General features: G+C 36.8%; 1 protein-coding gene across 1 annotated transcript in view; it reads left to right on the top strand.

Moving 5' to 3' along the window:
* The first annotated feature begins 8,068 nt into the window (after nucleotides 1-8,068).
* The window catches only part of LOC109414307 (homocysteine-responsive endoplasmic reticulum-resident ubiquitin-like domain member 2 protein), a 51,433-nt gene continuing 46,090 nt past the window's right edge, over nucleotides 8,069-13,411 (top strand). The window contains exon 1 of the mRNA XM_019688125.3: nucleotides 8,069-9,007. Within this exon, the coding sequence (XP_019543670.2) occupies nucleotides 8,882-9,007 (126 nt within the window). The 5' untranslated portion in view covers nucleotides 8,069-8,881. The remainder of the gene's footprint in view (nucleotides 9,008-13,411) is intronic.

The following is a 13,411-nucleotide window of genomic DNA, read 5'->3' as shown; positions in this document are numbered from 1 at the left end:
TGCGCAAAATAGGTACACCTGCCCAAATGGTACAAGACCCTAGTAATAAGAGATTTGTGTTTTCCAATTGAATTAGAATATGATATCATACAGTCCCGATAAAAAGTTTGGGGTCACCCCCTCAAAAACATGTCATTTTTTTAGGACCATATCTCAGCCAATTTGCGTCCGATTTCAAAACCCTAGGTCTCATTCAAAAGATAATATGTCAAAGTAACTTTGAACATGCTTTAAGTGAAACTTTTTCAAAAATATTTGTATGTAAACCTAAGCCAAAGTTACCAATTTTCCTAAATAAAAAATGAATATAACTTTTCGGCAGTGTCACTGGAACTTGCGTCGACCAAATTTTAAGATGAGATGAGAATAGGTAATATAACCTATTTTCTATTAGCTTTCAACTGCTTTTCGACGAACTTAGCTAAAAAAATCTAGAAAAAAAGTATTGAGTAAATTGACACTTGATGTCATCGACCAAAAGTTTGGGGTCACCCCTCAAAATGGTGTATCGGCCAAAAGTTTGGGGTCTCTATCGTAAAACATGGGAAAGTGATTTGTTAGTATCTTCGTTATCTATAGTTAAATTTTAATTCTTTATGGTTCATTTCAAAAATAATGAATTAGATTTGCGTTTCATGTTTTTAATGTAACGTGTTCAACGATTTTTATAGATAAAAATGTTATGCAAAGTTAACACATTTCACCAACTTTCAAAAAATGAGGCAATTTTACGTTAAGTTTTAGTATGTCAATTTTAACAAATATGCGTGGTTCAATGTCTATGTAGTAAGTATCATTCACTATGTTTCAAATAAGCCAAGAAGAATTAAAATTGAATGAAAGATGACAAAGATATCAACAAATCACTTTTCCATGTTTAACGATAGTGACCCCAAACTTTTGGTCGATAACATCAAGTGTTAATTTACTCAATAACTTTTTTTTCTAGATTTTTTAGCTAAGTTCGGTAAAAAGCAGTCGAAAGCTAGTAGAAAATAGTTTATATTACTGCTCTCATCTTAAAATTTGGTCGACCCAATTTCCAGCGACACTGCCGTAAGTTTATTTTCATTTTGTAAAAAAATGGCAACTTTAGCTTAAGTTTACATACAAACATTTTCGAAAAAGTTTTATTTACATCATGTTCAAAGTTTCTTATTATCTTTTGAATGAGACCTAAGGTTTTGAAATCGGACGCAAACTGGCGGAGATATGGGTCTAGAAAAATGACATATTTTTGAGGGGGTGACCCCAAACTTTTGATCGGGAGTGTATATGCATGCATATACATATATATTTTTAATTTGAAAATTCAGATGACACTAAAATAGTAGGAATTTGCAGATATAAATATATATCAATAAATACCAATCATAATGACATTACTATGTAGGTATACAAAAACGACTGAACTAAAATAAGAGTCATTAGTTCAAAATCTTTTTCAATTATTGTGGTTCACACTTATTCCAACAGCTATAAAGAATTATGTACCTACTTTCGAACTGGCATGGTACAAATCTCTAGTCAAGATAACAATCAAGCAAGGCACGATTCTCTCTCAATAGTGTCCAATCATAAGGATAATTCCAAAGCGAAGGGAACTTGGCAAAAACAAATGCATAAATGGTATTGGTGCCATTGAAAGTTTTGAAAAGAGAAGCGATGGAAAATATTATTGGTTTATCCTTTTACGCTCACTGAAGGAAACGCATCTTACGTATCGAAGGACGAATGACAAAGCAAAAATACTTTGGGCTTCAGAGTACACTTATGGTTCTCCACGATCGAGCACAGTGCTGAAAATATCATTTCGATACATTCAACCACATCCAGCTTATTTTAGAAGCTCAACCTGAATGGTATATGAAAAACTTGTGCGGCTAGAATATTTCTACGAGAAAGTCACGGAATAACCATATACACATACCGTAAAATGGGGTATCTTTGACAATGCGGGTAACTTTGATAGAGCGACAGGCATGGTATAGTGTAGTCAATCAGTCAAGAAAACGGCTGTCTTAGATCAAAACTATACATATGAAAGTCCATCTTAAACATATTTTCATTAAAACCGAGTTTATATTTAACTTTTTGGGCAAAACATAAAAATTGTTGACATTTTTGTCATTTGTTAACCCCTTCAAACAATCTGCTATACGACTTTGTTTCAATCATTTTTTCAATGAATGGTCTCTTATTCTCGGTAGATCCATCATAGTAGATTCCAAATCTGGCATTGAATCTCTTAACGAAGTGCGGTTTTACGAACTTCAATCAATTTTGTAAATTGGGACATAAATCTCCGTACATCAATGAATGCCTAAAAGTATGCAATGTCCTTGTAATTTCATGTAATAAAATCCGTTGTGTTCAAAATTTGTTTATAAAACATTCAGAAACAACCAAAAGAAGCGAATTCACCATGAATAGCGTGTAATCATATGTATGTTGATGTACCGTTGAAAATATATTCTAACAAAGATAATGGTTTTTATAGCTAAATTCACTGTTTTTCAGTCAGTGCTCAATAAACTCATTTTTATATGTAGAATTTTGTAAAAAAATCTATATTTTGCTATAAAAATTCAATTTAATATAGTTCACAAGGCATGAGCATCATACACCTAAGATTTCAAGCTGTGATGATTTTTTTAGGATTTGGTGTGTTTTTCAGGGCATTATTAAAGTTACCCCAAAATGCAAACATGATTCTCGCGCACATGACAAATTAAAAGTCGCCCAATATATTTAAAATGATCGAATCTTTCAATTGCAATTGATAACTGATACCCCAGTACTTGTTTCAAAAATATAAAACTAGGGAAACGTGGAGCGGACCTGGTGTGATGGTTAGAACACATGACTATCACGCCGAGGACCTGGGATCAAATCCCACTCCCGACAAACTAGCAAAATGTGAGTTCTTCCTTCGGAAGGGAAGTAAAGTGTGGGTCCCGCGATGAACTAGCCTAGGGCTAAAAATGTCGTTAATACAGATAAAAAAAAACTAGGGGAAATACTGTTACATGGAAAAATATTTGGAAAATTCGCTGAAAAACTATCAAAGTTACCCCGTTTTACGGTATACCTCGATTTAGTGGACTTTTCAATTTTTAAAATGTCTATAAAATCGAAGCAATTTTTTATTTTATTTTTATTTAAATTTTATTCCAAAATGTACCAAAACATATAAAAACTGCATGAAAATTGAGTTTGCGATAAAAGGCTCGGAGTTTTTGGCATATATTAGTAACTCTCGCTAAATAACGAATAAACCACTATCTCGCAATCTTTTGTCTCCAAAACTATGTATGGTTGATTTAAAAGCCAACATTTTAAGCAATAGACATACACAATAACTAGGGACAGTTGGTTTTACACATATTCCTTTGGAAATTTCCAGAAACCTTTACAGAAGTTAAAGTATTTTTCCAGGCATTGTTTCAGGGATTCCTTTAAAAATATTTTCATGAATTCCTCTGGAGACTCTTTCAGAACATACTCAACGAATTTTGATAAGAGATTTCTCTTGGATTTTTTTTTATATGTGTCAATAAATCCTTGTAGGAATTCCACCAAGGGTTTCTGAGAGAGAGTTTCCAGAAATTTCATTAGCAACTCTTTCTAGAATTACTTCAGAAATTTTTTTGGGATTCATTCAAGAATATCTCCAGGGATTTCTTCAGGAATTTGATAGACAATTTGTTCAATAATTTCTCCAAGTAAACTTTCATAAATTCCTCCTTGGATTCCATCTAGAACTTACTAAGGAATTCCTTCTGAAATATCACTTAGGACTCCTTCAGTAGTTTATGGAATTTTCATGATTGTCAGTAAGAGATTACCTCAAAAAATTTCATTGTTTTTTTTTTTATTTTCAGAATTTTCAGCGTTTGCTTCAGAAATTATTCCAAAGGATCTCCAGGAATCCCCTGAGCTTCCTCCGGGAGTTCTTTGAGATATTCATCCTTAGATATTTACAGAAGTATTTTATGAAATTACATAAAACATGTTGAAGTTATTCTTCGAGGGTTACCTGAAGGAATTTTGAAAGAAATGTTTAAAAATTCCCGGTTGAGATTTAATTTCATGGAAACAATTTCAGCAACCATCGTTGGAGGAGCTCTTGCAGCAGAAGTTCCTGGGGAATACCTGGAGGAACTCCTAAGATTCGCCACAAAAGTTCAGTCAATTGGGCACAGTGGCTTAATTTCAATAACAGAGTAAACAAAACTCATGAGATGGCTTTGGAGGAATTTATAAAAGAATTTAATGAAATTTTTTTGGAAAATTTTAGGTAAAAAATCCTGGAGAAGTTTCTGAGAAAATTCCTGATGGCATTTCTGAAGGACATCCTTGAGGAATTTCTGAATTAAATCAAGAAGAAGTTTCTGAAACAATCTTTGAAAGAAGAATTTCCGGGAATCCGTGCAAAAAATGCAGACAAAGGTACAAGAGGAATTCTTGTATAAATCTTCAAATGAATTTTTGCGGGATGATTTGGAACAAACCCTAGAAGGACTCCTGGAGATTCTTGATGGATTCTTGAAAGAATTTCTTGCTCAATATTTACATGGTATTAGTGGATGAAATTCCCTAATACAATTCCCCTAGAGGAACTTGTGAAGTATTCTTGAAGGAATCGCCAAAAATAATTTTTAAACATATTTTTTTTTTCGAGGAATCTCTAAAGCAATTCCTGAACAAATGAACAACTGGAGAATGCTGTGCAGTAATTCCAAGACGAATTTCTTGAAATATTCCTGAAGAAACGCCAAGAAATAAATCCTGAAGTGATCTTGAAGATCTCCTGAAAGAATCTTTAAATGATTTTTTTAAGGTTCACTGGAAAAAAAAATCTGAAAGAATCCCTGAAGGAAGGATTCTATGATTATCTGGAGAAGTTTGCGATCCCACCCGTGGAGGAATATCTGAGGTTCTTCAGGGATGCCCCTTGGGGGAACTTCCCGAAGAATCTATTGAGTATTTTTTGGATGAATTCCTGAAAAGAACACAAACAGAATTCCAACAAAATTTTCAGATTTTACCATGACACCACTGGCCTAAAAAAAGTTTTAGAAAATATTATCCGTTGCAGACACGTGCGATGTTGTGTATTTCTATCTTGAGGAATCCTTTATAAATTTCCTAGTAAACGTCCTCAAGTATTCTCTCTAAAATGTATAGCTAAGTTTTTATGAGGATTGTTTTTATTGTAACCTCTGACTTAAATGCGTTTAAGCCAAAATAGATGAAAATTGTACTTTAGGTACAGGGAACAAATAATTCTGTATTGACGTTTTTTAATGACCTCACCTTAAAAAAAACGCCACCGAATAGGACATACGGCGTGGCGCCGGCGTCGCCGCCGCCGCTGCTTCAAATTACTATAAAAGCCGTCGCCAGTGAAAATTGCTTCGGCGCACACGTCTAGATAGAGCATGGTTACTGGTTGTGCTGCATTTGCCGAACGATTTTTCTGTATGAGCAATGTACTGCCGGTGGAAGCATAATTGTCCCATGTGCATTTTTGGCAATCTCTCAAGGACTACTTCAGAAATTCCTCAAGTTATTTATTCATGAATTGCTCTAGACATTCGTTTGGAGATTTTTTTTGGAGAAATTTTTAGGAAATCTACCAAAAATTTCTTCAGAAATTCTTTTAAAACAACATTTTATTTTATTTTTTGCGAAAACTAGTCCGAGTATTCAGCCTAGAAATCTTTCACGGATTTTTCAAAAAATCTTCCATGGATTCATTCGGAAAACTACGTCAGAGATTTGTATAGAAAATTTTCACTATTCTATGAATTTTACAAAGAATCCATGATTGTAAATCTTCCACTTTTTCCAAAAAAAATCCATGAATTTGAGTAGAATCTCCGTTTAGAGATTCCTTTAGAAATTTCTTTAGTCATTTATTTAGAAATTTCTTTAATAAAACTTTCAACGGTGCTTTCAGAAACCGAGCTATGAAAAGGCTGGAAGACATTCTTGCAGAGATTCCTGCAGAAATTGACAGAGAGGTTTCTTCAAAAATTCCGCCAAACCAAATTTTCAACAAACATTTCAACAGGTTTTTTAGGTATTCCACCAGGAGCTTCCAGGTATTCTTTCCGGAATTTCTTCAGAAAATCCATCCATGGATTCTAAAACTACTTATTCCTTTTTTTCAGAAACTCTATCAGGAATTTATTTAGAATTTTCTTCAATTTTTTTTTTTTAATTTTCTTCTGAAATTTCTTCAGCGGTATTTTTGGAAATATCTTTAGAATCTTCTTCAATATTACTAGAACTACTTCAGAAATTTCGGCATGGATTTCTTCAAAAGTTGTTCCATGGATTTTTTTCAGAAGTTGTTCCAGCAGTTCCTCCTGGAATTGCTCAAGTGGTTTCGTAGACTTTGGCCAGATCCTCCGTCCCCCCTCCGAGTCTACGTAGTTTTTGGACAGTGATATTTTATTCAAAATGAATACGCGCTTTGACTCTCCCTCTCCACTAACAAAAACTTCTTCCCGTGACAGTCGTTGAACATTCCTTCCTTTCCGCGATGACCGTAAGGACGTGGCCGGCGCCATTATTGACTTAATAAAGTTTGGAATTCTCGAAAATGCACATTGAGAGCGGTAGCTACTCCCAAGCTCCGTTTGTTTTTTTTCCTTGTGCAATTTCGATTGTTCTGGTCAATCACGGAGTACGGTCATCTATGCTCATGCTCATCCTCATGCTCAATTCCAGCAAGAGTTCCTCGGAAATTCCTCCAAGAGTTCTTCGGATATTTCTCCAGGAGAACATTCTGGAGGAATTCATGGGAAACTTGGAGGAATTTCCAGCATAATCCTGGAGAGATTCATGCATAACAGCTGGAGGACTTCTTGAAGAAATTATGAAGGAATTCTCGGTGAAGCAAATGTTGTTAAAGTCCTGGAGGGAATTTAATGATCATTTATGGAAAGCCCGGTTTTTATTCGAATAGACACCATTAAAACTATAAGAGAATAACGATTGGTAGCAGTTCGGCTGTACAGTCAACAGATCTCTAGAACGACCTGAGATCTGTTGACTGCGAAGTCGAACTCCCACTATTCGTTATCCCCAAAAACCCCTCGGAATGCTTACCATGATAACTCTTGCAGCCTCGCAGTTTCTATGGCGATCCCTTTGGAACTACTCCCAGGATTCTAGCAATGTAGTCCAAGAAACCACCCAGAATTGCCACCAGCATTTTTTTTCCTTCAGAAATGCTCCCGAAAATCATCGCCGAATCCCTTCCAGCATGCCTTCCCACTCAAATCGATCCCAAACTTGTGAAGCATTTTATTAGAGTGATATGAACCTCCTTTACCAATGAGAGCGTACTACAAGTACCGTTACATACGCCTCGAACCCGAACTAGGACCACGTGGCTTCAGACCGACAAACGGTATTTTTCGTATTTTCATTCATTGTTGCGCCTAGCTAATCTCCAACTACGTCGTAAACTCTCCACTTCATTCATGTTTGCGTTTCATGACAACCGAGGGGCGCAACAATTGGTTATTTCGAACAGTACTACGAGTTGAGCAAACAGAACAAAATTGGAAAGGAAGCGTCACTTGACGGTACCAGCGTTTGTGGCGTCCTAGAATGAGGTCACAAAAATGTTTTCTTCGTGTTCTAAGTTTTAAAATATTGTGGATTTACCGACTACTTGTATTCTACCGGTTACTTAAGTAGCCGTTACAAAGTAGCCGTTTACATATAAAAATCAACTTGATTGTCAAAAAATGAATGTCGCTGAGTAGCTAGTGGCAATGACGAATAGCGCATACAATAAAAATGTTTAAAATCATTTTTAAGTTACTCTTTTTGTAAAACGGCTACTTTGGAGGCCATACTGAAGCGACCGGTAGAATACAAGTAGCCGGTAAATCCACAATAGTGAAAATTCTGCCCAGAAACAAGATATCGAACGAATCAAATTACAAAACAAAAATTTTTCCGAGACGTTGTCTTCGTTCGCGCCCTGTAATTACTTCAGCCAATCAGAACACCCCACCTCTGCTGGGTGGCACAAACACGTACTCGCCCGAGAGCCACTAATGTTTGTGCATCGGCAGTAGAAATACGCGAGCTGGCAGCAGGCTGCAGCGCATCTTACTATAGAAAATTATCGCCATTCAATCGCCATCAAATAAGGAAGGAAATCGTACTACGAAAAAAAAAAAGTGTTTTGAAAGCTATGCAGAAAATAGGACCAAAACCAGATGTCTGAATCGTTAACAAGTGCGCGGATTGTGGAGTTTAGTAGCAGTGGTTTGATGAATCGTGAAATTTGAGGTGGAAAATTTTGATTCGGGCAGGAGAAAACGCAGAAAAGTTTTTGGGAGATTATAGGTGGAGTGAAAGGAAAATATACTTTGGTGTGACAGCTAGTGAAAGGTCTGCGCCGCTCGACTACTGGCCGTAGTTGCATTTCTCCAATTCGTGGCAACAAAGAGGGCGTGTGGGCATAATATTGTTCGTGTGCCGAGAGAAGAACCTAAATTTAGATACAAGCAGGCAGTGAAAATTACGTCGTGCCCAAGAGTGTTGCTCTGCGCCTACTAGTGTTTGACGGATTGCTTGGATTGCGCTTACAACAATAATAATTGTGATTCATCGCCTTCGGCCAACCGATTGTCGTCCATACCTGCCTGGCAAGGTCCACTAGCGGAACAACTACCGTTCCGTTACATACACATACGGCGCCGCCGCCACCACCTGACGACGACGACTGCCGTGACTGGTCCGGTCAGCGTGTGGTAGTGGATTGCTGCGGAGCTCCAGCCAGCCGCCAGCTCCGTCCAACACATCACACAGTGTCTGTCAGTGGCTGTGCTGCTTGAGCTGTTGCATCATGGATATTACGCTGATAGTCAAAGCCTCGAACCAGCAGTTCGACGATCAGACGATCAAATGTGAACCCTCCTGGACGATCCGGCGGCTCAAGGGACACCTGACCGAGGTGTACCCCGGGAAACCCGTAAGTAGGGGGCTCTCATAGTTTAATTTGGTTGGGAACTCCCTGATAGACATTATTATATAGGACAACGAATGGGAAAACAAAAACAGTAGGCCGGAGTCGACTAGGTGTGGAATTGTGCTCTTTTCGCTTTCTAGTAATCAGTAGGCTGTTTATTTGAGAGTCTCTTTCCCTGTTTGTTCTATAGAAGCTAGAAGCAATCGCAAGGAAAGCATATGGGAACTTGATCTGCTGCGCCGCGACCGACACTTACGTTAGCGGTTAACAGTTGGACGAATTAATTAGCATGTGGGAATGTGTATGCATTTGAATACATGTACACAGCTAATCGCGTTCGGTAATTTTTACCGAAATCTCAACCGCTGAACGTTCGGTAATGGATTTTTAACGAAATTCTGTAAAAATTTAACAATTTTCGGTAAAATGTTATCGTTTATCTGTCAAACTCTAACGAACTTCGGTAAAAGTTGCTACTTCTACCGAATTTTTCCTGTAAAACAAACTTAACGGTTGAGATTTCGGTAAAAGATTACCGAAGTCGGTGATTTTTTCTAACTGTGTAGATATGATTGGTTTGCGATACTTTTTATTTGTGCCACGTCAGTGAAACAAGTTTGACACTATATGCAACCAATATAAAATAAATGCACGTTGATAAAGATTTTCAGATGCGGCAAGTTGGTAAATAAACAAGCTCAAGATAAAGCCCTATTATAATAGAGCCCTCTATAATAGAGACTATCACAAAAAAATGGCAAATAAGATGATGCAATGCAATGGAATTTATACTCACAATGGATATTAGAGACCTATAAATTATTAGAATAATTCTGACAAAAAAGCATAGAGGTAAATAGTGAAACGTACAAAAAGCAATTCGAACGCTTCTCCTTAAAAGTAACTGTCATTCTCTGGTCAATCCTACCAGTGCGACCTGTGGTTCAAGAATAGTCCATTTTACAAGCCGATTTTATGAATGAATTATGACAGGAGGTAGCGTTTAATAACCCGTGAAAATCAATATCATCATCAACATTGTTGTCACTTCGTAAAATGGCTCATTCATTTCACTTAAAAGTCTTTCAGTGATAAATTCCTCTAAAACGTGTAGAACGCCTCGTATTACACTGCCGTGAATCGCATATCAGTCCCATCTTTGCTGGATTTCCTATGCAAATGGGACAGATATGCGATTCACGGCAGTACAGTGGTGACCCGATTTTATTACGATTGTTACGACGCTGGGGTAGAAACTAGTTCCTTTTAATTGAATCTGGTCCTAATATGGAAGAAGTGGATAACTGACACTGAGGAAGGCTGCAAGTTGTAGTTGAAATACGCATATCTGCTAAGGGATAATAATTAGTGGGCACTGGGCAGAATTAAGATTACATAACTAATTACACTCAATCAAAGAGGGTATTCTGCTAAAAGGGTACTTGTGGTACTCTCCGGCTTGACAGATCGAATCATAATAATCTTCACCAACGGCATGGCCTACTCAGATATGTACCAAACTACCACATCTTCTTTTGTCCAAATAATAATGCAATGTTGGCCTACTTCAAGAATTTAGCCTCTATTCCGCACTGCATCTGTATTGCTATTTGACAATTAGGGATTTTATGTTATCTAGCAATCATAACTTGTTTAAGAAAACTACATTTGTCGATCAAAACCAAGATATAAATAGTTCATTTCTATTTACTATTTTGGAAGCATTTCTATTGCTTTACCATACAATTGGGTTCTTTATAGGGGTGGGTATCCAGATTATTTCACAATAAAATTCTCCGCCCAAAAATTAGTCGAAATCCAAAATTTCATAATTTTTTGACCCCGGGAACTATTTCTAAAATGCATTTAAAGTTTGTATGGGGAACATCTTTTGTTCGGGTCGAATCGTCATTTTATCGATTGAACTGTCATTCTATCCACGAAAATAAAAACTGTTTTGTTAATTTAACTATCAAAACAAAGCTATTGAAGTCCAATAAAATCACATTGTACTCAGAAAAATGAGCTCTTTCGATTAGGCTATGAAAAAAAGCAATATTTTATTCACTAAACAACCCAATTGAACATATTTCTTATTAGACTTTTTGTTAGATAGTCTCCCTTCTAGCTTAAACATTATTTTCTACCACGATTTTCATTCTTTCTTCGAGTGTCTCCCGGCCTAACCGTTAAAATTGTCAACTGACGTTTCTGCGACGCCCTTCTTGAAGGCGAAACATCATTACCAGCCCCGGCCGGAATTTCATCCGCTGCTTTAGCATCTCCCTTCTCTGAGGCGAGACATTATTGCTAGCTCCGGCCAGATTTTCATCTACGGTCGGATTTTCATCCGCCGTTTCGGCATCTCCCTCTTTCGAGGCGAGATTTTACGAGTTTCCTCATGTCTGATCTGATCAGATGCTATCCGTCGGAAAACAGACTAATTATAATTACCTTAAGCTTCAACTGGCTCACCCAGTTTCAACCAGCCGGTTTCCTCCTCGTTTATCCAAGTCGTTTCCATTCTTGGTTTCGTTGTTTTTCACGAGGTGTGTAACCGAAAAGATCGCCACCACATTTCCTGCAGAATATCCGCTGATCTAATGCTTCTGTTTGTACAAGATGGTCTTCTTCTCGATTGTCCCAAGTTCCGCTTCTTCAGAGGTGTTCAGCAAATGGGTTCTTCTCGTCACGAATGTGGTACGCTCCGGCTTGACAGAGTGAATGATAATAGTCTTCACCAACGGCATGGCCTACTCAGATATGCACCAAACTACCACACTACTAAAAGTATTTTTTGTTCTAGAGATGCCTAAAGGGATTCCTTCAAGAATACTTGCTGGGATTGCTCCATGATTTTATACTGATATTTATGATGTACATTTCCTGCTGGGGTGCTTGCAAGGATTTCACGAAAATTGTAGATCAATCACAAGAAAAACTTCTGGGGTAAGCCTGGACGAAACTCCCGTAAGACTCTCAGAAGGAATCCCTAGAGATAATCAAGCAGAATCGTATGAGATCACCTAAATCTCCGAACAGATTACAAGAGATTACATTGAAAAATCCCCTGAGATTTTCTAAAGCTTTCCAGGAAAAATCTCCTAAAGAAATCCGTAAGCAAACTCCTGGAGGAATATCAGAAGAAACTCTTGAAAAAAATTCGGATGGTATTGTGGAATGCTATCATACTTCATCTAAAACTCATTATTGATTTTCCACTAAAATTCACTCTGCATTCGATTTTGAATGCCCTCTAATATTTTTTTCAGTAACATCCTCATCCCCGCTATGAAAATCTTTGAAACATTCTCTGCAGAAAACCATTCCACTTCTATGACAATATTCTTTTCTCTCAAAATTCATACTGCATTTCTTTATTCATAATTTATACCGTCAGTGTACCAGTAGCCGCTCATGACCCAATAGCCGCTCACTGTTGCAAAAATCAAGTTTTCACGCATATATACACTCTTTTCGTCGCTGATATTCTTGGGCAATATAAATCATATGAGAGCAAAGCCATTTCATGTAATATTTACCGAATAACATAAATTTTAAAAACAAAACAGAAGAATTTTTTGAGCGGCTATTGGATCCAAAAAAGCTGTAGGAAATTTTATGTGTTCCAATAACCGCTCACGCAAAAAATACGTGAAAATCGTAAAATCTGTCGATTTTAGTACACAGTGTATTTAATCACCATCATACACTTCCACTGAACAGGAAAAAATAATTGTAAAAACATAGAGTTGCAAAAATAATTCACTCTTCCGCAAAAGTCTATTTAAAAGATGGCATACATTTGTCCGTGAGCGGAATTAGGACCACTTTGGTCTCACACAAATTGTAATAAAATCATACTTTTTTGAAAAGTTCTACATAAGTCTTGTTTTCTATCTGATTGTACTTAGATTAAACTAACATAAAATGCAAAAACATTACAAATTGGCTTACCAGTCATTTAACAGATGATGTTTTTCTGCAAAACTGGCCTTAGATGAGCGGAATCTGGTACCCTGATGGTACTTACACTGTTTCAGTATTCCCATTGAAATTCTCCTGGAATGATCACTGTGGACCCCGCAGCATTCCCTTTTCTTTCTTCCTGGAATCCTAACCGAATCCCTTATAAACCTTATAAATTATTGCAGGATTCTATAAAAAAAAATCCTTCTGCAATCCTCTTATACTTTCAGCTGAAATTGTTCTACACAGAAATACATACAAAGAAATCCCAACAGAATTCTTTCAACATTTTCACTGAAATGTTTCAGAATCTATATTGGGATTCTCTCAGAGAAAAAATCACTCAATATTTGCAGTAAACTCTGTCACAATACTGCAATTTCCTCAGAACTCCTATTGGATTTTTTTTATTTCTTTAATAATTTTCATTAAACTTTT

Source organism: Aedes albopictus, chromosome 2 (genome assembly GCF_035046485.1).
Source record: "Aedes albopictus strain Foshan chromosome 2, AalbF5, whole genome shotgun sequence".
Classification (NCBI taxonomy): domain Eukaryota; kingdom Metazoa; phylum Arthropoda; class Insecta; order Diptera; family Culicidae; genus Aedes; species Aedes albopictus.
Note: the sequence above shows the minus strand (reverse complement) of the source record. Positions and strands in the feature narration are given on the sequence as shown.